At 39.4% G+C, this 24,946-nt stretch overlaps 1 protein-coding gene across 1 annotated transcript in view; it reads left to right on the forward strand.

Moving 5' to 3' along the window:
• The window catches only part of COMMD10 (COMM domain containing 10), a 231,110-nt gene that overhangs the window by 193,711 nt on the left and 12,453 nt on the right, over nucleotides 1-24,946 (forward strand). Inside the window, exon 6 of the mRNA XM_065550350.1 lies at nucleotides 11,416-11,471. Within this exon, the coding sequence (XP_065406422.1) occupies nucleotides 11,416-11,471 (56 nt within the window). The remainder of the gene's footprint in view (nucleotides 1-11,415; nucleotides 11,472-24,946) is intronic.

Consider the following 24,946-nt stretch of genomic DNA (forward strand, 5'->3'; position numbering starts at 1 on the left):
CCAGTTTGCATTTGCACACACATGAACTGCTTCATGTCTATAAAAAGAAGAACAGGAGTACTTGTGGCACCTTAGAGACTAACAAATTTATTAGAGCATAAGCTTTCGTGGACTACAGCCCACTTCTTCGGATGCATCCGAAGAAGTGGGCTGTAGTCCACGAAAGCTTATGCTCTAATAAATTTGTTAGTCTCTAAGGTGCCACAAGTACTCCTGTTCTTCTTTTTGCGGATACAGACTAACACGGCTGCTACTCTGATTCATGTCTATAGTAGAGCATGAAATCCAACAGCAGTAGCCCCCCCAGTACACTTGCTACTTGTAAAAATTACTCCTTCAATGCCATTAATTTCTCTGACTCTACAAAAAAAAATGGAGTAGATCTGCAATATGAGAGTAATAGCAACAAAATTACCATGAAGACTTTTGGTACAGTATTTGAACTTAGATGAGACTGAAATCCATAGCTGTTTCATTGAACATAGCAATATAAAAGGAGCTATTTCTCAGTCAGATACAATTAGCCTAACAAGGGGAGCTTAAATGCTGAAAGGCAGAGCTTCATAGGAAAGGGATATTCGGACAATGATGTGATGCACATAAGATATTTGTTGACACAGCAGGGTTAAAAACAGAAACCTTATACTATTGAATTGGCAGAAGGAGTGACTGGAAGGTGATGGAATATACAATAATGCTAAGCAAAGTCTAATAATCTTGATAGACAGGAATCTCCTGATTGTAATAGTGTAAGTAATTTGTTTTAGCCATGGTAGATTGAAAGATATTGGATGTTAAAACTGCAACATTATCCTGGATAGTAAAGCTGTTTTAGTTTACTTTCAGAGGTTTACAAAATTTGTTAGTAATTCTCTCTCACTGAGGCTAGTTGAAATCATCATTCAAAGTTAGCCTGGCTTTTCAGTCATAGGAAAAACAAAGCACTATATAAAAGAAAATACTCTAGAACACTTCTAAATTAGGGTTTTTTCCCTTTAAAATATATAGCATGTTTTGTTGGCGTATCCACCCCCCACAAGGCCTGAAGGGATTAAAGTGGCAAGGGGGGCCAATTAACTGCCCAGGCTGCACCTGAAGGAGGAGAAGCCAGGGAGCAAGGATTAATTAGATGAGGCTCAGCTGGACAGAAACTGGAGCGGCCTGTGTAAAGCCCAGGAGCTGAGAGCAGCTGAGGGCTGCAGTCCGTTCCTGGGAGAAGGAAGGTGTGTTTGGAGGTATAGAAGCAAGTACCCTACAGTTACTCCCTGGGATAAGGGAACTTGAGCTGGCAAATGAGGAAAGGCTCCAGAGAAAAGCAGCAAGGAATGAGATAGTGCAGACCTTGGCTGCTAAAAAGAGGGCCCCTGAGCTGGAACTCGGAGTAGAGAGTAGGCCCAGGTTCCCCTACCAGGCCATGAAAAGTGAACTTCCTTGGGCAGTTTTCCCCGAAAGACTTTAATATTCCGGATGGGGAAGACCATAGTGACCTGGCTGGAGGTCCACGCCATGAAGAGGAAGCTGCTGCTCCTGGAGCAAGAGGGGCTGCAGGGTGAGAGGATGATGGGTGGAGAGACTGCTAGAGGAGGGCTCAGCCCCTGGAAGGAACTAATCCCCAGAGTGGCCAGGAGGAGGTGCTGTAAAAAACGGTGAGTGGACCCTTTGTGACACACGTACAGACACACGTACAGAATTCAGGATATATGGAGTGGCATTTGCTTGGGATAACCAACATAAGTCATTCAGGGCTTTTCTATTTGTGGGTAACGCAGTCGCCCCAAGCTCATGCTGATAAAAACCTTTATACCACATTTCACCATCATATATGTTCTTTGGGCAAGATTGTGGGGTGCAGTGTGGCTGATGTGTGCCATCCTCTCAATGGATTCTGCTATAAAGTAAGTGTAGCCAGCCTTGGGAGGATCAACTGGTGTAGTGGGATCCTGCAATGGCATATAGGCTGCGTAAAGGCTCCTACACCACCATCACTCTGCTTTTACCAGAGGGGGCATGGCTAAAGGAAAGGAGGCAGTCAGGAAAACCTTGTGCTATGTCTTATGCCCAGCTCAGCTTTCAGTTCTTTGGGCCCTTTAGCAGCCCTGCTGTAACCTACCTTTGAAGACTGGCCATTCCCAAAGAATCAATATGCTTGAAGGAATGCAAAGTTGAGTTTTACACCACCTTTGCAACAATCCTCCCCTTTCAACCTGTATGTATACATATTCTTTCTATGTAACAATAGTCCTGTGGACCATCAATTTACTTAACTTTTGGAGTACCATCTTATAGGATCTACACCAGTGGTGGGCAACCTGTGGCCCGCGGGCCGCATGCGACCCATCAGGGTAATCTGATTGCGGCCCACGAGACATTTTTGCTGATGTTGACCGTCCGCAGGCATGGCCTCTGATAGCTCCCAGTGACCGCGGTTCTCCGTTCTCAGCCAATGGGAGCTGCGGGAATGGGAGCTGTGGTGGGCCATGCCTGCAGACAGTCGATGTCAGCAAAATGTTTTGCAGCCCGCAATCAGATGACCCTGATGGGCTGCAGGTTGCCCACCACTGATCTACACTAAGGAATGTAATGGTAAAATTTCTAAACCTGCTGCAATTTATTTAAAATTATAAAAATGCAAGTGTATATAAAAATTGTATATGCTTCATAGATTCCCAGGCCAGAAGGAACCATTGTGATCATCTAGTCTGACCTCCTGTGTAACACAGGCCATAGAACTTCCCAGAAATAATTTCTAGAGTATATTCTTTTTGCTTGATTGTATCTGTTTCCTTACACCTTTCATATGGCACTTGTCTTCTCAAACTACATTTTTGTGGGCAGGAATCATTTGTACAGTGCCTGGTTCAATGAAGTCCATATCCAGCTCTGGGCCTCTGGGTGGTATTTACAACATAAATGATGAAAATTCCTTATATTTCATTTTAGTCAAGTTAGAACTTCATGAAGGAAAATATCAGAAGTAAGAGCTGTGACCATTGAAATTCAGTTCTTCAGCATTCATCAGGATAGTGTAGTATGAAGAACTGCTGCAGAGTTCACTCTCAAAGTGAATTCTGTTTTTTATAGATCAAGTCATAATGTTATCATTCTGTCCAGAACCTAAACATAGCAAAGAAAAGCTATGGCATAGGTTTAGTGTCAGAAGGCCCTGAGGAGGGCATTAAAAATGTACCTAAAGAGAACTAAGTTTCAGACTTTCACAAGCTCGGCTTGTACATCTCCACCCTAGATACAAGGTTAAGAAAACCTTTAAAACCACACTAACTAGTTGACTTAAAAAGCTGCATATCTGAAGCCTGCAAATCTCCACCAGATGTGATTAAAGCACACACTCCTAGTTCAGTTTCAGCCTCATGGGCAGACAGAGCAAGCTCTTTTACAGAGGGAATCTGAAAGTCAGTTACCTATTTTAATATCCATACTTTTATAAAGCATTATAAGGTAAACCTCCAAGATTAGGGGATACAGCTTTTGGAAATAAAGGATTCCATGCTGTTTCTAGTTACTCACTGTACGATTAGCCCAAGCTCGTTATGGTTTGTTCTCTAATGTATTTATGCTTATCTTTAATAGGAGGAATAGTAGCTTAATTTCTTCCCATTCTTACTTGACTCTTTACTCTGTCTATAGCTATAGCCAGTATTCCTCTGGGGTGGAAGGTGGGTGTTGAACTTGGTGAAGTAATGCAGAAGCATATGTCTTGTAAATTATGTTGAATTCAGTCAAATAATGGGGCTGATTCTTGCAATAACTTTTATTAGTGACATGCATCATCAGTACATGTTCCATCATTCAGCTTTGTCCAGCGGTCTGAACCTGACACAAATGGGAGCATTAATCTATACTGCTTACGCCGGTAGTAAGATGGAGTAGAACGACCTGGACCAAGAGGGGAAATGGCACAGCTTGTTTGTCATTCATCCAGGAGTAATACTAATGTTAAAAGATGTTTGGGTTTATCCTAATAAGCTAATTTATGGATTTGATTGTCATTTATTCAAGTCTATTAGTTTATAAACCAGTAATTTTAGAAGAACTATTCTAGCTCTCATGGACATGCCCTTCAAACTTGCAACCCAGACTGACAGTTTAGCCAAGAAGGATGTTACTCTGTTGTTTGAATTAATTACACTTCTATGTTCATTTTGATGCTACATGTACATACTGTTCTATAAAAACATTTTTGATTCTATTTTAACTGTTTTTCACTCCTAGAACATAAAGATCTGAAAGTTGCTTTGCAGTTAGAGTTCTTTATTGGACTCAAGTTGGCCCGGCAATACCAGAATTACCAGAGGGCAGATTCATTCCATTCTGTTTCTTTCCAAATCAGCTTCTGAACTAGAATAAGCATCAGTCTTAAGTGAAAAAAAATTACGGTGGGAAAAACAAAAGGGAGGCTGAAGCTAAACGTTCATATGCTCCACTTTTCTGCTGATCCACATCTTTTGTATTCAGATGAACAGTTTATAAGATCCAGCATTTAGATTTGTTTCTATTATTAAACATTTATAAAATCAGATGGGTAAAATCTGGAATATTATATATTTCACTAGATAAGTTAATGGATACTCATAAAAGATTATCCTCTCCCCTCTCTGACTTGAGTTCAAATCCAATTTAATGAGACAGATTTCTGTTTGGTGTGTTTCCTCTGAAGTCAGTGGAGATACTATCAGGATTAATTTGCACAATATCTACAATGAAATGAGTGTATTGCTGTAACAGGGTGCACTCATATCACACGAGCATCCCGTGGTTGAGTGCATGGGTGCATGGAATTTTTTCTTCACTCACAGTGCCCCATCAGCCATTATGCTTGTCAGTTGGTGTATCTTTCTGTAGTCCTCCCTGGACTCAGTCATTAACCAGTCCATCTAGATTGCAAAGTTCCAACTCCGGTATTGAGCAGAACCCCAAGGGCTTCTTCCCTGGTGACTCTTTGCCTCTACTTGAGTCCTCTACTTGAGTCCTTCCTACTGAGCCACTCTTCTTGGACTCAGTTCGCTAACCACAGCTCCCCGCTGAGTCAGTCCCAGTAGTGCAGCCCTCTTCCCTGGGGTGTCACAGTTCTAATTCCCTTCCTTAGGGTGTAGACACTTCCCCCACCAGCCACTAGGGGAATCTGGTCCAATCCACTGTTTCTTTTAAATATAGCAGCCTCACGCTGCGTCCCTTTAGTAATTGCTGTTCTGCGTTTCCATGGGCCACTTCCCCATAGCCTGTCTTAGTTGAGTCCCAGCAGCCAGTCAGGAGCTATTCTCGGGCTTCCTCTGTCCCTTCCAGCAACTGATCTATCCAGCCCGTTTGCCTCTGCACCCAGCCAGGAACACCTTTTGCTCACCTGGTCTCTGCCAGCAGACTGAACTCACTCTGCAGTTCCTTCTATACAAGACGGCTGGGCCCTGATTGGCTGCTCCCTGCAGCCTCTTTCCTCATTGGCTGTGTCCCATGCAACTGCTATAGGGAGTTTGGAAAACCCTCTCCACTGCCTTTTTCTGGGGTGGGTTGCAGCAGAGCCACAAGGCCTCCAGCAGGGGGCCTCAGGGCCTATCTCTCCCCTTCACAATTGAATTTATTGTGGTTCTTGAAGACAGCGGTCCTCTTCACAAAGCCATCAGCACCATATAGTACTATACAACTGATTGATTGAAAACCGAGGACCTAATTCTGATCTCAGAATGCTTTTACATTGACTTCAGTGTAGTTACTCTTGATTTTTCACCAGTGTATCAATTAGTTGCACAGGGTCACAGATGAGGCTAATAGTAAGATCCAAAGAAATTTATAAGCACAGAATATCCGAGGAAACACAAATTTTACTCTCTACTCTGGGGAGTTGTAAATCCCTATATAAAATGCTATTATTGAACCCTAAATTCTTTTCTCTTTCTAGCGTTGGCTTTCTTTGTGACTGAGATTCTTGGTATCTGGGGCTGCAGTAGATGATGTGCACGTATTTACTGCAAAATATCCAACAGGGATAGAAGAGAATGATATATTGCCTGCTGAACTGTTCTGTGTCCATCATTCAGTCATGAATATGAGGAGTCAAAAATGCACCACTGCAAAATAGACATAGGTGAAATGTTTTCCCCCATACACAAAACCATTAAGCATGTTTATTTATTTGGCTGTTATTTTTGCTATACTGAGTTGCTTCTCTTAGTGTACCATGCACAAAGGTTGCATAAGGTTGAATACAGGGATTGCGTTCCCAGGTTGACAAGGTTACAAGAAACCCAGCAGCTTAGCCAAACTATTTTTCTATGGGTCCCTTCTAAATAACTTGCAAGTGGACTCTGGAGCACAGGTTGCACCAAATGTTCTTTGTCTGCTTAGTGCTTTGTTTGTTTTTTTTGTTTGCCTTTTTTGTTGTTTTCTTTGCTCATTAAGGGCCAAATTCTGATATTCCTACCCCCATCAAAATAGTACCTTATTTCACAAGTGAAGTCAGTTGGGCTACTCGCGATATAAGGTATCATTCAATGTGAGGCTATCAGAATCTAGGCCTTGGTAGCGTTTATCTTTCTCCATTTGTTCTATCTTTGTTTCTTCCTGTACTTTTAAATTGTGCTTCTGCATCAGGTAAGTACTGGGGGGAGGGTTGTTAATTATTCTTTAGTATAACTGTTGTATAGAGTAAGCAGTCTTAAGAAGAAGTTTTAGAAAATCAATAAGCTTTTTGGGACACTTTCAGCAATGTAGTTAAAACAAATGCCTAAATATATACATATGTGAATAGCTCAACTGACTTCAGTGGGATTACTCATATATTTAAAATTAGGCATATGCTTAAATACTTCCTGAATTGGGGCCCAGTCAGAATTTTGTCAAACTTCTTGATTTACAATAAACAAAAAAAGATTTAAAGTCTTCTTTGGATCCTGGGTACAGATCTAGCATATTAAGCATGCTGAAGTCTGTGCTGTTTTCTCTCTTCTGCAGGGAGAATGATAGGAAACTTCAGTTCTTTCTAAAATTATAGAAAGGTCTCATCTGAGTACACAACAAGCAGCACCAGACAAGAAAATGAACAAATGTGACACAATAATTTTTTATCAGCGCCTCCCATTTTTATTTTGGATGAGCAGCAGTGAAGTCGACTAGAATCCTGACCTGTGACGTTCTGGCAGACAGTGCCTTGATGTTTGCAATTTTAGTTTGTTACATTTGTCCTTTTGGTGATTTGCTGGCAACGAAGTGAAGCTGAATTAGAACAGTAAACTATTAAGCAATGTTTACAGCAGCGTCAGGGATCACAGTTCTGGTCAGTTTTATTTTGCTGCCATCTGGAATGTAGAGTGGAATAAAAAAGAGAAAAAATGCATTGGGAGAATGTGGAGCCGTGGAAAGCGAGAGAAAGGGGGAAGGCAGAATACAGGGAAGGGAGATATCAAGACTATAATTTAAGGTAACTAAAGAGACATCACAATTCACAAATGAAAGGGGTAGGAAGGAAAGTCTCATATTATTCAGTTCCACTGGTTGCATCACACACAATTTTCCACCACCCACCCAGATCCCTCTAGATGTCTATCAGGCCTGTTTTTGAACACCTGTAATGATACAGCTTCAATTACCATAGTAGGCAGTCTGTTGTCAGATCACATATACTGTTAAGATACTTTCCTAACATCTTATCAAAATGCTTATCTTACCATTCTCATCTAAAATACATGCAGTACATAAAAATGTAGCAGGTGTTTGTGGGATCCTGCAAATGTTCCTAGTTGCTTTTTGTTGAGTCTCTATATTTGTTCACATACCCTCCTCCTCCTACAGCACTGATTTCCCCAACTTCATACAGATGTGTTTGTTATGAATCCTCATAGTCTTAGACTAGGAATGCTTTCAAGTCAAGGAGAAAGAATAGTCTAGGTTGTGAAATCTGGAACTTTTTGACAGAGAGCCTAGAGGGAACTATATCTGCAGTTTCACTAGGCCTTATTGCGTCCTCTTACAAGGCCCAATCCAAGGCCCACTGGAGTCAGTGGGAGTCATTCCATAGGCTTCAATTGGCATTGGATCAGACCTATATGCTTAGACTATTAATGCCACTCCTGATTGGCCACATGAGCAACTTGAGGCTCATCTTTTCCATTGGATCTGAGAATACCACCTTTGTAGTGCTTCTGTCTATTGCTTCTTTGGCCATGGGAGATCATTTCTGATGGTTCAAATCCAAGTGTCTTGTTTGGTAATTTTAACCTTGTCCCGAAATCAAGGAGACCGTCCCACCTGCTATTTTTGAAATCAATGACTGGCATTTCAATGTTCATCTAACAATAACAATCACTTTTACAGATCTCTTTATCAGTATATCTCAAAGCACTTTATAAAAGTGGATGGTAAGCACAATGAACTCCATTTTACAGATGAAGAAAGTGAGGTAGACAGTGAGATTATAGGCTTTGCCCATGGTTGCACAGCAAGTTAATGGACAATTATTAATCCAGAACCCTAACCACTGGACCACATTGCCAGATTTTATTTCCTAAATTTAAAACATTTTAAATTTTTGAAAACATTGAGTAATCAAATTAAGAACATAATTACTTTACAACTTAACTAATGCTCTAATTTAAATTAAGTTTACAAAATTAAAGTAAATGTAGTTGATCTGCTTCTTAAAAATCCCCTTGTTTAATTTGACCCAAATAATTTCTGCCTACCTTTACTTTAAAATAAGTATGTCAGTTTGCTTCAGCATAAGGTTTTTGGTAGATGGTGTATTTAGCACATAATGTATTGGCAAAGTGTTTCATTTTATTTTTTTTAACACTTCACTCCACTAGTCTGTAAATACAACTGGGAGAGAAAGCTGTGTTATACAATTTCTGAGTTGTTTTATCAAATATCAATAATACTTAAAGGAAGGTACAAGTGGGAAACCATGTTTATACAAACCTGATGTTCCCTGGCTTCACTATATCTTGCTCAAGAGGTTAGCAACCTTATATTTCATAACAGGAAAGAAACTAAATCACAGGGAGTTCACCTACATACACATTTTTTTAGAGAATTATTCAGCCAACATCACAGAGCTTAAAAACCCCTAGACTTCATGGTCTCTGAAGACTGAATTCATTATGTCTTAAACAAGATAAGATTTCCCTTTGGGATTTTGATCTGGATGCTTTCTTTATATAATTTACCTGTTTAGGAAGTAGGCAAAGAGAATAGATTGACTCTTGTAAGTCAGTACATATCAGATATTCAAAGATATTTTCTTGCTATTCCAGACTTAATAATGATTTTTTTTTTGAAATGTAGACAGGTTCATATTTTTCCCCTGGGTTGAGACATGAGGCCTAGTCTTTGTGCCATTTTCATTTATAGTTTTCCATAAGGCAAGATGCACAGGATGTAAAGCTCTCTAGTAATGACTCTATTAAGGATATGTGAAAAGAAGGTATAAATTGGAATTAGGAATCCTGTCCAAAGAGGTATAACTTGCTTAAGCAATAAAGTAATAGTGATAGTCTCTGGAAAATTTGGACATTTTTGGAAAAGTTAGTCCCAGAAGTGGATATGAACCCAGATTCCTTTTGCCTCCTTTTGGCAATAAACAATTGGGGGAAAAAATCCCTAAAATGAAAGGGACAGATCCTTAGTATCATTCCACTGAATTTGATTTACTCCGGCTGAGAATCTGGCCCAAATCTCCATTAAAATCTACTTCTTACAGTTGAGTGGCTTAAAGCTGTGTACACAGGGACTGGTCTTAAGGATCCAAGCCATGTTTTCCTTGTGGAAAATGATGATGATGATGATTTTTATCAACATCTGTGAAATTTCATTTTTGTGATAATCTCCTTTCACAGTAAATAACTGAGTTCTTGTGGAATTTTAATTTTAAATGCTTGTAATTGAATGAATTGTGGCTTGAAGAGGAAGAACAACTCTGATTTAAAGTCACTAGCCTTCATGAGTTTCATAATTCACAATGGCATCTCATTTATTCTGAAACATATACAGTAATTGCTTTTCTGCCTTGCACAGTTTGTTACTGGTCTTGCTCTGCATTAGCACATGTGAAACATAGGTTTACTTCTCAGTCCCTTTCTCCTTTTTTCCACTGGGCCTGGAATCTGTTGACAGGTCATGTAGGCTCTGGAGAAAGGAGGTAATTTAACATTGCTGAACTGTGGTTCATTTCACCTGTTTAAGGAGCAGCAATGGCCGGCTTTGAAGGGTGTTGGCTGATTTCATGCTTAAAGAGGGTGGCATGATGTGGGTTCTTGAGCACTATCTGTACACATGACCCCCCCACTCCGCATCTCCATCAGCCTAGTATCTAAGTACTCTGGGAAACAAAAGATCTTACCAAGGGAAAAAATGCTCATCTCACTAGCAAGTGGAGCCAGGAATAGTGGAGACACCATTGGGGAGTAGGGGGGGAGGAATAAGATATCAACCAGGAGCAGTTAGGGCAGTGCTCCACATGCTTCTCCCCACACCCAAATTGCTGGGGGGCTGCTTCTTTCTATTGCCTCCCCTCTTCCCCTTCCTTATGTTGCAATACAGGCATGTTTGTGGGGGGAGGAAGGATGTCACATGCTGCAGCCAGGCACTGGAGCCTGTCTCTCCCACCACAGATGCCTTTGGGCAGTGGGGGGTGGTAATGGTACTGGTGATTGGCTCCTGCCTGGAGAAGCTGGGGATGAGAGAGGTTGCTACTGTATGCTGCCTAGGCAAGTAGCCCTTTTGGGCTTCCTGTTTCAGCTGATTCTTCCCATCCTTAATTTAATATGCTGGATCTTTGGTGATGCCGGGGCAAGGCTCATTGCCAGTTTTGCAGTCTTGAAGGATTCTTTCCATATGGCAAAATTGTTTCCACCATCCATCTGGCATCCTAGAGTTCTAGTTTTGGGTGTTTTAAATTACAATCATCACAACTTTCGTAGAGTCATAGATTTCAAGGTCAGTAGGGACAATTGTGATAATCTAATCTGGCTTCCTGTGTAACACAGACCATACAGCTTCCCCAAAACAATTCCTAGAGCAGATCTTTTAGAAAAACATCCCATCTTGATTTAAAAATTGTTAGTGATTGAGACTCCACCATGACCCTTAATAAGTTATTTCAGTGGGTAATTATTCTCACTATTAAAAATTTAAACCTTATTTCCAGTTTGAATTTGTCTAGCTTCAACTTCCAGCTATTGGATCATGTCATACCTTTCTCCGCTAGATTGAAAACCCCATTATTAAATGTTTGTTCCCCATGTAGGTACTGACTGTTATCAAGTCACCTTTTAACCTTCTCTTTATTAAGCTAAATAGATTGACTCAAGTAGCTCAGTCACTATAAGGCATGTTTTTTAATCCTTTAATCATTTTCATGGCTCTCCTCTGAACCTTCTCCAATTTATCAACATCCTTCTTGTATTCTAGATGCCAGAACTGGACACAATATTCCAGCAGCGGTCACACCAGTACCAAATACAGAGGTAATATAACCTCCCTACTCTTACTTGATATTCTTCTGTTATATACCCAAAGATCCATTTTTGGCCAGAGCGTTGCACTGGGAGCTCATGTTCAGGTGATAATCCACCACAATCCTCAACTGTTTTCCAGAGTCACTGATTCCCAGGATAGTCTCTCCCTTATTGTAATTATGGCCTACATTCTTTGTTCCTAGATGTATAAACTCATATTTGGCCACATTAAAACGCATATTGTTATTTTGTGCTCAGCTTACCAAGCAATCCTGATGGCTCTGTAACAGTCACCTGTCCTATTCATTATTTACCACTCCCCCAATTTTTGTATCATCTGCAAACTTTATCGGTGATATTTTATGTTTTCTTCCAGGTCATTGATAAATGTTAAATAGCGTAGGGCCAAGAACCAATCCCTGTAGGTCCTTACTAGAAACACACCCATTTGATGATGATTTTCTGTTTACAATTAAATTTAGAGTCCTATCATTACCCAGCTTTTAATGCATTTAATGTGTGCTATGTTAATTTTGCATCTTTTTAGTTTTTTTTTTAATCAAAATGTCATGCGGTACCAAGTTGAACGCCTTAGAGAAGTCTAAGTATATTACATCAACACCTTTATCAACCAAACTTGTAATCTAATCAAAAAAAGATTGACAGGATTTATTTTCCATAAACCCATGTTGATTGGCATTAATTATATTACAACGTTGCAAGGTTCCAGTATGATTGGTGGGTTAAAAATGGTCCCTGTAACTTGGTGGGCTGCCTGGGCTTTGAACCTGGGCACAACAGCAGTGCAGAGTGACTGGAGGTGTCTGTCTCACGCATTTTATATCTTCCCCTTATCTCATCTCTCCTGTGTAGAGGAAAGGAGTGGGTAGGGTACCTGACTTCAAGTTAGGTGCCTAGTGCTGACCTGAAGTTCCAAGAGGACATGGCCTTCATAACCATTCTCAAGTTTATGATACCTGTGGCCATTAGTGCCAGTTGAGGTCCACACAGGAACAACCCTGCTAGATAGTTTGGGGTTGTTAATCCAGTTGTTTAATAGTTTAAAATAAAGTTGCAGCCTTTGTAATTAACCATACTATGCTGTATATGTCTCATTGTTTCTGTCATCACATCAGTGTTTCTTTGCACAATCGAAAGTGATTATCTTTAATCTCTTTGGTGTTTATACTGTACTGAACAAACCAGTCACTCAATAGTGACAGTGTTATATCTCACTTTCCTAGAATTTCTCTCTTTTGCCCAATGCCTATTAGTTAAGCAGTCAAGCTTCTCTCATTCTCCCTCTAAACTCAGTACCCCATCCCACCTTCAGCCATCCCACCTTCAGCTGTTGTGTCAAATGTCATAAGCTAACCAGGAGCTGGTCTAGTCTGTACTTGAATGAAAAACCTCCCAAGAAAACTTGGGTACTGTGGAAAGTGATGTTAGTGATTCAGTAGGTGTCACTCTTCCCTCTGCATCATCGCTGAACCAATGCCACTATATGTGGTCCTGGAAATGGCATATTTGGGATAATATATCCTGACCACTCATGCAGATAGAAAGATTCTATGGCAGTGCGATTGAACTGTGGACTTTTTTCATATATAGTGACCATGTGTCCACATGTCCAAGAATCTTTGTGGAGGATGATTTGAGAATCGGTTTTGGACATTACAGAGTATGCTTTGCCATACAAATCCCTGGTACTAGTTTTGGGGTTATCAGTGTTATAAACCATCTTTAAACTTCATAAAAGCATTAAAATGTGTTGTACTCTGTTTGGAAAAATGACATTGTAAGGTTTCATGTTTCTTGTGTCTCATTGATTACCTGGGATCTAAACGTTAAGCTGGGCTTTTCATTTTCTTGTTTTATCACCCAGTTACTTGAGGTTCTCGTGCAAATCATGCCTTCAGTGGCACACGTGAAATTCATTGTCTTCAACTTTGGAAGGTAGTAAACAATTCTGTCGGTGTGTAAGAAGGCATAGAATCCAGCTCTCTGGGCTGTGTTGGTTCCTCAGGGCTAACAAGTAAAAATGTATTTTAGTCATTAAAGTCAGTAACCGTGACTGAATACACAGAGGGAGCAGAGCTGTTATGTGAGAAGGTGTCATTTCTGCAGTCAGTTTTCAGAGTAGAACTGCACTTTAATTTCGCACCACCTAGTAGCTGCTAAATATTTAGAAGAAAGGACCCATACTTCCTCCCCCAGGTTTAACAACTGTCGGGTTATTTCCCTGGTTTTTGCTATAGTACTAATGGAAAAGTTAATGGTAAAACAAAAAGAAGACATCTGCTAAGGAATCTGGTTGCTATTTAATGTTTTTTTGGGTACAGCACATTCACCACCTGTTAATCCAAAGCATCTAGGGCTCAATCCTTGTGTGTGTACAAGCTGTCAGGGAAGGAGAGGAAATGTGGTTATATGCCAGCCTTGCACTTGAACTGATATAGGTCAGTTAATGGCCTTCAGGTGACTTTTATGCCAGCTAAAGATCATTGGAGCACAGTAGTTCTCTCATACAATACTTTCCCCTTCATGGCCCACTCCCAATGTAATCCCTATGTTGCTGGTAGGTCCTACCTGCTCTATATCAAATAGGAATTTGTGCACACCAGGGCCATGCATATCTGTCCAGTTAGGGCAGCTTTGTGACCCCTTTGTGCCATAGGGCCAGCACAAAGGGGCTGTATGCTCTTTGTGAGTAGTAACTGTGATACACCTGGTGTGATACACCTTGCCATAAAAGATATGGCAAGATCCAGGAGTCAGCCCCCGTCCCTTCCTCCAATACATTCTGTCTACAATATATATCCTGTAATGTAAGAAGCCAATGTAGCTATTACTATGAAAGTCTTAGCACAACTACTGTAACATACTGCTATCTTGGTTTCTTGTTATTATAGGCACTATATCCTCTTTAGACAAACAGCACTTTTTATTAGATTCTGCCATCCCTTCACATGTTTAGTACCTGTCTCCTTGAATAGTTCAATTAATTTCAGTGGTCCTCCTCAAGAAGTAAGGTGCTACTCAGTGTGGGTAAGGGTGGCAGAATATGGTGCATAGTAGGGTTATTAGTCCTGCCACATCAAATAGTAGGCTAAGCTCAGGTTCTAGCCAAACTGTGATCAATCAGCCCCGCTCCACACACAATCACACCAGTTGCTAGTGACTTCAATGGGTTTCCTAAGCTACTGCACTGTGGTTATGGAGACTTTACCCTCAATCCAGCTGGAGTGGGAGTGTTTTCCTGTTTTGCCTATGAATACCCTTTGCTGGTTGGGTCAATGGTCCTAGCTGGTGGCTCTATCAAAGATGCGGGAATAGTCAACCTTTCTGAAAATTGGTAACTCCAAGATTATCCAGATACTTGGAAATTTATCCGTGATGCACTATAAATCACTTATTTTCTGTTACTCAAACAGAATTATTTTAAACTACAAATAGAATCTCAACACTAAAATTTTTACTTTCATTGATCTAATATACATATATTTTAAACCAGTATAAACATTAAGGCTGGTGACAAACATGATGGCATTTTGAACTGTCACATTTTATCATGTGGAATAATATTCACTGGCGGGTTTTTTTTTTAAAGTATATCACATGCAAATGCTTCTATCTAAAGGCTGATGACTTTTTTTTTGAAGATTATTTTGAGCTGTCTCTATCACACCTGCATCTATCATTCTTTACTTCTGTTTTTAATCATCCACTTTAGGTGCTCAGATACTGCCAGGATAAGCAAAGTGTAAAAGGCCTGATAGATGAATGTGAACCATGTCACAAACACGTGGACAAAGAAATGTAACAAAAGATCCCAGCTGAGAAATAGCTCCTTACCCTTCTCCTCCTTTGCTAAAAACCCTGTAAAATGACTGCTTTACCGTGGCCAATAATTAGTACCCTTATCTGGAGCAATGCCTGCTGTGTACAGCATCTCCCCCAAAGATGAGTAAATAAAGCACAGGGTACATCTGAGAGTAAATAACCCCATACAGGGAAACATACTTTAGCCTGAGAAACAATTGAAAGGAATCTGTCATAGCTTCACAATTAAAGGTACAATATTAGTTTCTGTCTATCTGTCATGTCTATAGAAAAAACAAAATCTTTACTGTTACTAATGGTTCACTAGTCTAACAGCCCTATTTAAAATAACTGCACAGTTTCCAGACCAAAAATAAATACCTCTTGAAGGGAAGCTGAGGCAAATTTACCACTTATTACCACAGAGCAGCTTGACATCACTTCATTTCAAATTTCAAACTGACTATCCACGCAGCAGGAGGGATATTCATTTTAAATTAAACATGCCAGGAATTGGACTTCAAAGGAAGCAAGGAGAATATTTTGTTTCCTCACTGGAAATTCTCTATGTCTGCACCAGTGAATTTTGGCTCACTATTTTTCCTGTTAAAATTAATTGCTATCCATGCTAAGCTAGAGCAATTAGATCATGAAAGAACTCTTACAGTGGCTCATGACATGGGAAGAGGATGAGGGGCACAAAGAAGGAGATGTAGTTATCAGACTACTGATACCAACTGCTATCAGAGCTTAAAAAAATACAGGAGAGGGAGCTTAGGAAAGCAAGATTTGAAGTTTTTATCAACTAACTGTTGGTCTGAGATGCATAACTTGCAGTGTGTGAAACTTGGGAATACAACATAGGATGAGGGAGATGAAGCTTGCCTCAACATGCGTCCATTAGCTGTAATTAATGTTGTTGTCACAGAGGTGTTCACTTAGAACCATATCTGTCTTGTCTATGCTCATAATAGGATTAGGAACACCCATTTTAAGGGGTTTATAAGCAACTAGAAAAAATTGGCTTGAACCAAAATCTTGTCTGACAGGTCTAACCCCTTAAAGCACCTTTAAAAAATATCATCTATGTTTAAATTGCAGCAGGAGTACAAGCAAATGTGCATATTTGCTGGATTTGGGTTCTTTCTAACTGCAGTTCTATAACTCAGTATGTTTCTTTTCTTTAAAAATGTTGGTCATTAATATGGAGTGTGATTAATCTATATGAGAGAGGTATGAGTGTATCTGTACAGTTAAATGAAATCAGTGATTGTTTCAGAATAAACGTTAATGAATATACAGCCATATTTTGTAATTTCTTATACTGTATGCAAGTTAGTGTATTATTGATGTAAATGTTGCATACTAATGCCCAGATGGGTTTGATCAGGAATTACTGTGTGAAATTCTATGGCCTGTGTTATGTCGAAGGTCAGATTATGATTAAATTATCATAATGGTCTCATCTGAGCTCTGCATGTGAGTATAAGCTGAGATGGCATCAATTAGCTAAGGATTATGATTAAATCATCCAAATACTTGAATTCTAAGATATTATCATGAACTGGTCTTGAGCTGTGTGTACACATGTACTACTGTCCTCTTCTGGATGGAGTCAGAACTGCTATACTGTGGTTCATACTCCCTATACAGCTAACAACTAAAAGAGTCTCACTTAGCTCAAGTGACAGGGGACTATTTTTAGAACAGGTGGTTCTGCATTCCATTCCCTTTGTCACCATGAAACTCTGAGAAGCCATGGCTTACAGCATAATAGCAACAATAAAGTTCCTAGGGGACCACAAATCGGTTATATTAATAAGGGTCACATGGTAATAAAAAAGTGGGGAAAATCTGGTGCTTGAAATAAAGCTAATATTTTCTCTGGTGATTACTTGGGGCTTTCTGCAGCATGCGGCGAATGACAGCATCAAGTTAACAGAAAGGAAGCATAGCAACAGCATGCCTTGTCACTTAGTAACTAGATGGAATTACGATGAGGAAGGAATGAACATATATAAGTAAAATATTCAAAAATATAGATATTTATTCAAATAATAGATGGAAAACCAGAGAGAAGAAAAATGGAAATAACTAAGATTCTCCAAGTACACTTCAGTGAAGTGCTAAAAAGAATCCTAACTGTCTGTCACCATTCAATGTGCCATAATTTTATTATCTTTCCACATGAAGCGGTGCTATTGCAGTGCTGTTACATTCTCTCCCCTCACCTCTGGGTGCCAAAGAAGTTTGACAGATGAACCTTCAAGGAAATACTTTATTTTGCAGACACGGATTGATATTTTATTATACAAACCACATCTACATGAGTGATTTTCCCTATGTGCTGTCATGCCCAATGCTGATGAATATACAGTGATATATTTCAGCTAAAAACAGAATCCCAATTAATTTCCCTGTTATGTTCTTTCACCCTGGGACTGAAAGTGTGTTCCTTATCATTAGAATTCCTTCCTTTACCCACTGATCCAAGTAAAGCATAGAAGAAAAAAGAGAAACCAGACTGCTGGGGAAAGAAAACTCTTCCTATTCGAGCTACCCCCTGACCATTAAATTTCTGCCAAAGATGTCAGCTTTTTAATGAAAAAAATCACCCTAAAACACAATTCAAAACTCTTTTTAAGGGATAGGGAATGAGATTTTGGGAAAGTGGCAGGACATGATTTTATGTTGTTAGATCTTCTTCTAGTTTGGATATTTAATCAAATATGCAATCCAGATCTTGTACAATGCTAGAGATTATTACACTTATAAACCATTTCCCCCTTTCACTGCCATTGCTTCAGCAGCTCTTCATTTTCAGTGGAGTACAAGTACAGCTCCTTATCTACAAGTTCTCATTTTTATAGGCTCAAGGTAGAATTGTAAGCAAATGTTAGGAACACATCTTTATTGCTTATTTTGTAGAAGACATGACACAAGGGTGATCTCTCTTTTACAATGCACCATCTTTTGATGTTTTGTCTCAAAATATTGACGTATTAGTCATGAATTTGCATAAGCAACATCACATACATTTTCTCTACTCTCTTTGCAGTAAAGAAAGCTTTACCGCAACTGTGCTTGACTAGGGAGGAATCACGTTGTGTTTGGTAACTCTTTCTGTTATTGAGTAGCTTCCGGGATTGAATGAGCATTTAACACAAAGAAAGGTAGTATTCCAAACTTCATTCACCTTAGGGACAAATATTTTATGTGTTCAGGGTGCTTTCAAAACAATTACCATTTAAATTTGGTTCATAGAGTATATTTTTATTTTAAAATATTCTACCTTTTTGGAAATTTTCATAATAAGTTTGGCAAAATACTTGAGTATATTTTAAAGATACCAATATTAACATCATCATTTTCCCTGTGTAGCATAGTCAGTAAAGTTGATTGGTGGATGACAATTCTGTTTCACAGAATTATGTTAAGAAGCCTTGATTGTGTGTGTGTGTTGGCATGTTTCTTCTTCTGCAAATATGAATTTCATGTTTTTATGGCCTCTTTTCAATTAAAAGGAACTCTGTCAAGAAAGTATAAGACCAACATTTATGACACAACAAACAGTGGGGTCCTAGTCCATGACTGGGAGTCCAAAGTTCTACCACAATACTACTAATAAATAATATTAACAATAAAAAGTTTCATAAAATTTTATGGTCCAGATTCTGCCTATCTTACTCCTCTTGAGAAAGATTTACTGCAAAAGCAGCTCCATTGAATAAAATGAGTCTGCTCTCAGAATAAGGTACCACTCAGTGGGATTAAGAGTGGTAGAATGTAGCAAAATGAATAAAAATATTTTCATATAAACATTCTCTAGCAGTGTTGTGAACCCAAACATCTTAACATTATCCTAGTCTGTGAGAAAGTGTTTCATCATCCAAGCCAAGTAAAATGCAAAAGTGAACGATGACCATACATCCAAATTAGACATTTTTACAATTATTTTCTTTTAATAATTTGTCATATAATTTGTGTCATAAATAAGGATTTTTGTTATTAACAACATATTAGTTTTATCCTAGCAGCTTCCCTTTAAAGTCAAGGCAGAAAAGCAGTGGGTTTATATGTAATAGAAATTGTGAACTTTTTCAGCCCTTGTTGAGTTGCTGTCCCCATGCACTATGATCCAAACTAAACAAAAAGTAGTATCACTTCCACCTGGTTTCCATACTGAAGACGGGTGTAAACATATAGCATATTTCTATTAAAGCAAGAATGATTTTTAAATAAAGAATTTAAGAGCCCACCATCTTACTTCCAAAGTTGCTTGTAATTTTTTTTTCTCCTCCACAAATGTCTGTATGCCTGGCAGAGAAAATTGTGTCCTACAAGAATTGCTGTATCCGAGCCAAGTGTTGCTTCTACTGTACTTTATCTGATCATGATCAGGCATCTTCCATGGATCTTTTTTTGTTGAAGGTGAAACAGCAGTCTGTGCTGTTTCTGCTGCTGCAGAGAAAAGAAGGTGAAAGGCTCAAATCCCAACAGACTTTGTCTTAAAGCTGAAGAAGCCCAGTTTTATGGGGCTAGGATTTTAGGACTAGTGTAAAATTATAGGACTTGCCATTTCCTATGGTGCTAGAATCCAGAAAGGAGTTCCTTGTTAGAAATACAGAATATAATCTTACATTCTGTTAATTCAGCAGGGCCGTCCCTATATTCATGCATATGAATACCCGTTGCATACCTTTCTGAGGCAACTGCTGGATATGGTGTTCTTTATGAGAGCTAGTTTGTGACATTGCATTAGCCTTACTATGGTCCATCAAGCTAATTTAATTGCATCAGGAAATGAGAGCAAGGGCATCATGATGGTGCAGCTTTTCTCTCCCAGACCCAATCAGGAATCCCCAGACATGGCAGAAGTCTCAAGTAGAGACCTGCTCTGCTCAGTATGCTAATTGGGAGCAGGGTTTAAAGGATATAAAACATGTAGTGCTCACAAAGCTGATTTTCAGTCAGCTGGAGCGAGGTCACTGCTACCACTTGCCCTTCCTCCAGCAGTAGAGTACATCATCTCACTCCAGAGGGGTTTTCTGCAGGAAGGGAATATGCAATAGTTGAGTATGGTTGGCTAGGAGACCAAAAACTATTGTCAGCTTGGTATTTTTATGTTTTAAATTGAACTATCACATTGATGAATTAGCATCGAATCCTATCACTCTAATTTGATAATTTGCCTGTGCATTAGGATAAGTAGGATTTGCATAATAGTTTTCACTTGTCTATTTAGAAATAAAATAGTTTGATATTTGTGTGGACTAAATGGGATCAAGCTACCAACTGCCAGGAGACTAATTTGATTTTAAAAAGACACCACTGGGATTAAACTGAGTTTGCTACTGCTGGGCAGCAGCTGCTTCTGCCCCATCCCTGAAGGTTTCTTCTTTTTCCCCAATTATTTTGCTCTCCCACTCCAGACTGACCATTTGTATCAAGCAACAGAGGGTCCTGTGGCACCTTTGAGACTAACAGAAGTACTGGGAGCATAAGCTTTCGTGGGTAAGAACCTCACTTCTTCAGATGCAAGACTTCAGACTTGCATCTGAAGAAGTGAGGTTCTTACCCACGAAAGCTTATGCTCCCAGTACTTCTGTTAGTCTCAAAGGTGCCACAGGACCCTCTGTTGCTTTTTACAGATTCAGACTAACACGGCTACCCCTCTGACATTTGTATCAACTTAATCTTAAATTCACATTTTTATTTTCAAAACCCAAAACCAAATTGCAAATCCTCCATTAGCTAGTCCAGCCTTCTTGGGGATGGTAGACAAAGAAGTGGTGATACTTCCATGGGCCTCAACACACTAGTATCCTCACAACACCCCTGAGAGTAGGGAACTGAGTCACAGGTTAGATAATTAACTTGCTGTAGCTCACACATGAGTTCCATAGCTAAACTGGTTTGAAGCCAGGTCTGAGTCCCAGTCCAGTGACCAATCTACTAACGTACCTTTCCGACCTATTGCAAGTTTCAGTACCATACCTCTTAAAAAAAGTCAAGCATCAAAAAAGGGCTCTGTCCTCCCAGCATCCTCTTACATCTCTTTAAAATTCTGCAATTGTCATCCTTGCAACTCTGAATTCTTTAGGTTGCCTCTAGTGGGTATTTTTATACATCTTTTATTTTATAACTAGATTTTATACATAATGTGGAATACTCAATGGAGATTTTACATTTTTTTTCCTGGGGCTACTTGATAACATTTTTTTCAATCTATTAAAGTACCCAACTCCTTTCAAAGATAGGTCTACAATATGATGTGCCATATCTGACTTTAGGCACCTGCAAAACTTGCAGTCTCTGGTGGGAGATCACTAACTTCAGATCAATTAGAACATCATGTTTCCTCCCTTTTTGTTGTATATTTATTTTTTGTGTGTCTAAATGTTTCTGGCAAAGGAATTTCCAGGGAGCTGTCATTCTTCTAGTACAAAAGTATATTATCAAAGTATTTCCGCAGGTAATACCAGGAGAATGCTAAAATCATCCACAAGTCCAGAGAACGAAGGAAAAATCCTGATACCTAATGGTAAAATTCTTCAAGCTTTCCATTTAAAATGCCAGTGTTTTTTCTAGGAAATGCTGTGGTGATAGAGAATTAGTTCTAGAAAGAAATAGATGAAAATTTAAAAAAAAATAAAGAAAACCTCTGGGACATATTCTGATCTCATGTCAGTTTTACACCAATGTAGTTCCATTGATTTCAGTGGAGTTACTCCTGATTTACACCCATGTCTGGGAGATTAGACTGTTGATGGGTATCTACGTCTGTGTGCATGAGATTTACCTGTATTTAAATATGTATATCTTGTCTGGGTATGTTTAAGAGCCTTGTGTATTTATATATCAAAATTAATACAAATATTTATGAAAGAAAAACAATACTTGCGGAAGTTTCAATATTTCTGTAGCTGTGGACATCCTTGAGCTTTCTCTCTTTCTGTCTCTCCATCTAGTTATATCTTCTATGAACTCCATCACTATATTATCTTAGCATTTCCCAAGTATTTCAAAAGAAATACAATAACAGTATATCATTCTTTCTTCCTTACCAGCATGTTGGTGGAATAGTTGGATTAGAGTGTGTGTGTGTGTAAAACACACACACGAGAGAGAGAGGATGATATTGAAGAGGAAAAACAAAGTCAAATAGATGAGGGGGCAACCAGGATCCAGTCTGGTCCTTGCACAATTTAGAGCAGCCTGCTGGCCCAATACTACTGGAACATGGCATGTTCCTGCTGTGCCCTTCACAGGTTCCCCCATAATTCTGCCTGTGCCAGGGAATAGGTGGTGTGCAGCTGGCTATGCCATCATCACACCACCCAGACATTTCCCTCCGCAAGGAGGTTCTGTGGATTGAGGTCAGCTGTCTACCCATTTATGTCACATGATGTAAAAGAGAGAACAGTGCTGGTCTGAAGTTTTTAGGTAGTATTTCTTTAATTTTTGTAAATATAATTTAGTTTTATATTTATGTTTGATACCTTGTAGGCAGAGAGGGTTCAGGAGCTTGTAGATCTACTCCCCTTCCCCCAGAGGACAGATGTCCCTCTGATCACCTTCTCTAAAAATTTTTTATGAAACACCGTGCACCATCCCACGTCTTCTCCTGTCCTGTGTGCTTCATTATATTATAGCCCTGATCTCTGTGATGAAGGGTTTCAGTATATATTCTACTGCTTCCAAGAAACGTTTAAAAAAACATTTTTTAAAAAAATAGATCTCATTCACATTGTCACAACTTCATGGCTCTATTACTGATTGTCTCACATTTAGTTAAAAGCACTAATTACATGTTTAAATAACAGCTGTGGACGTTTTTGTTCTTCTGGAACCTTGCAGACAAATTTCAGAATTTTGTTGGTTTTTAAGCTTTCATGTCCTTTAACATTTAGGAAAACTGAGAGTCTGAAAATGTTATAGCTCAAGTTCATCCCATTGAATGCTGCAGAGGTGTGGCCACATTAAAAAGTGAGTGGCCCCTGGAATATGTGGAATTCCCTGTCATGTGACATGGGTATTGTTCTTTGTAACCCTGACCCAGATCATGTGACTGGGACCAGGAAATCCAGTGCAGTTTCTTACCTGCATTCTGATGTGTCACAAATTTATTATAGTTGGAAGTGTGCAGGACACCAGGAATGAAAATACATGAGTTCTGTATCCTCATTTTGGTTTGAGATCACCAGAATAGATTTAAAAAATGTCTGCTTTCATCCCTTGGCTTCCATGGTTGCCTCTTTGCAATAGAATCATACCAGGAAGGAATTTGGTTTTATCTTCACGTATGATTTACCCTGACTTGCCTCAAAGTTGAATAAAAATAGTTATAATTTTAGTTAACATAATTATTTACTGCAAAATAGTCACTGCTTATGTATATATAATACACAAAATGTCTGAGTCTTGAGAAGTACTAAGCACTTGCCACTCCCACTGGACCTATCGGGACTAAGCCCTTTAGAAATGTGCAGTGTAAATCATTGTCTATGAATTAAAAGAAAACTGAATGCTTTTCCCCTCCTGGAACTTGCATTTTTCAGATCCAATATAAAAATGCAACACAATCTATCTGGTAGAAAAAGGGTTAAGATTATTATTCCTTGTTCTAAATGGTGTTTACATAGGTTTAGGCAATAATATAAATCCCCCAAATCACTGATAATCTTTAGTGAGATAACCCTACAGTGAAGTCATTTGCATATCCGGTTAAGCTGATCTTAAACTTACAAGTACTCATTGGAACATTAGACCTCATCGCTGATAAGTTTTTGGCATCAAATGCAACCTGCATATGTATTTATTTATTTATTTTCTTTTTAGATAGTACTCTTCATTGTGAGAGGACTAGAACTACACTGGAGTGCACTCGGTACTCTGAAAAGCACATCTGGACTATAGCTCAACTTCTTTCTCGATTAGTCCACAATTGTATGTGTACCTTTCTAGTTTTGTCTCTGGCCTGGTTTACACTATGAGTTTAGGTCGAATTTAGCAGCGTTAAATCGAATTAACTATGCACCCGTCCACACAACAAAGCCATTTACTTCGACATAAAGGGCTCTTAAAATCGATTTCTGTACTCCTCCCCGATGAGGGGGTTAGCACTGAAATCGATATCACTGGTTCGAATTAGGGTTAGTGTGGACACAATTCGACGTTATTGGCCTCCGGGAGCTATCCCACAGTGCACCATTGTGACCACTGTGGACAGCACTTTCAACTCAGATGCACTGGCCAGGTGTACAGGAAAAGCCCCGTGAACTTTTGAATCTCATTTCCTGTTTGGCCAGTCGAGCTCATCAGCACAGGTAACCATGCAGTCCAAGAATCGAAAAAGAGCTCCAGCATGGACCGTACGGGAGGTACTGGATCTGATCGCTGTATGGGGAGACGATTCCGTGCTAGCAGAACTACGTTCCAAAAGACGAAATGCCAATACATTTGAAAAAATCTCCAAGGGCATGATGGAGAGAGGCCACAACAGGGACTCAACACAGTGCTGCGTGAAAGTTAAGGAGCTCAGACAAGCGTATCAGAAAACCAAAGAATCAAATGGACACTCCGGGGCAGAGCCGCAGACATGTCGCTTCTACGCTGAGCTGCAGGCAATTCTAGGGGTGGCCACCACCACTACCCCACCC

The sequence above is a fragment of the Chrysemys picta genome, chromosome 6 (assembly GCF_011386835.1).
Source record: "Chrysemys picta bellii isolate R12L10 chromosome 6, ASM1138683v2, whole genome shotgun sequence".
Classification (NCBI taxonomy): Eukaryota; Metazoa; Chordata; order Testudines; family Emydidae; genus Chrysemys; species Chrysemys picta.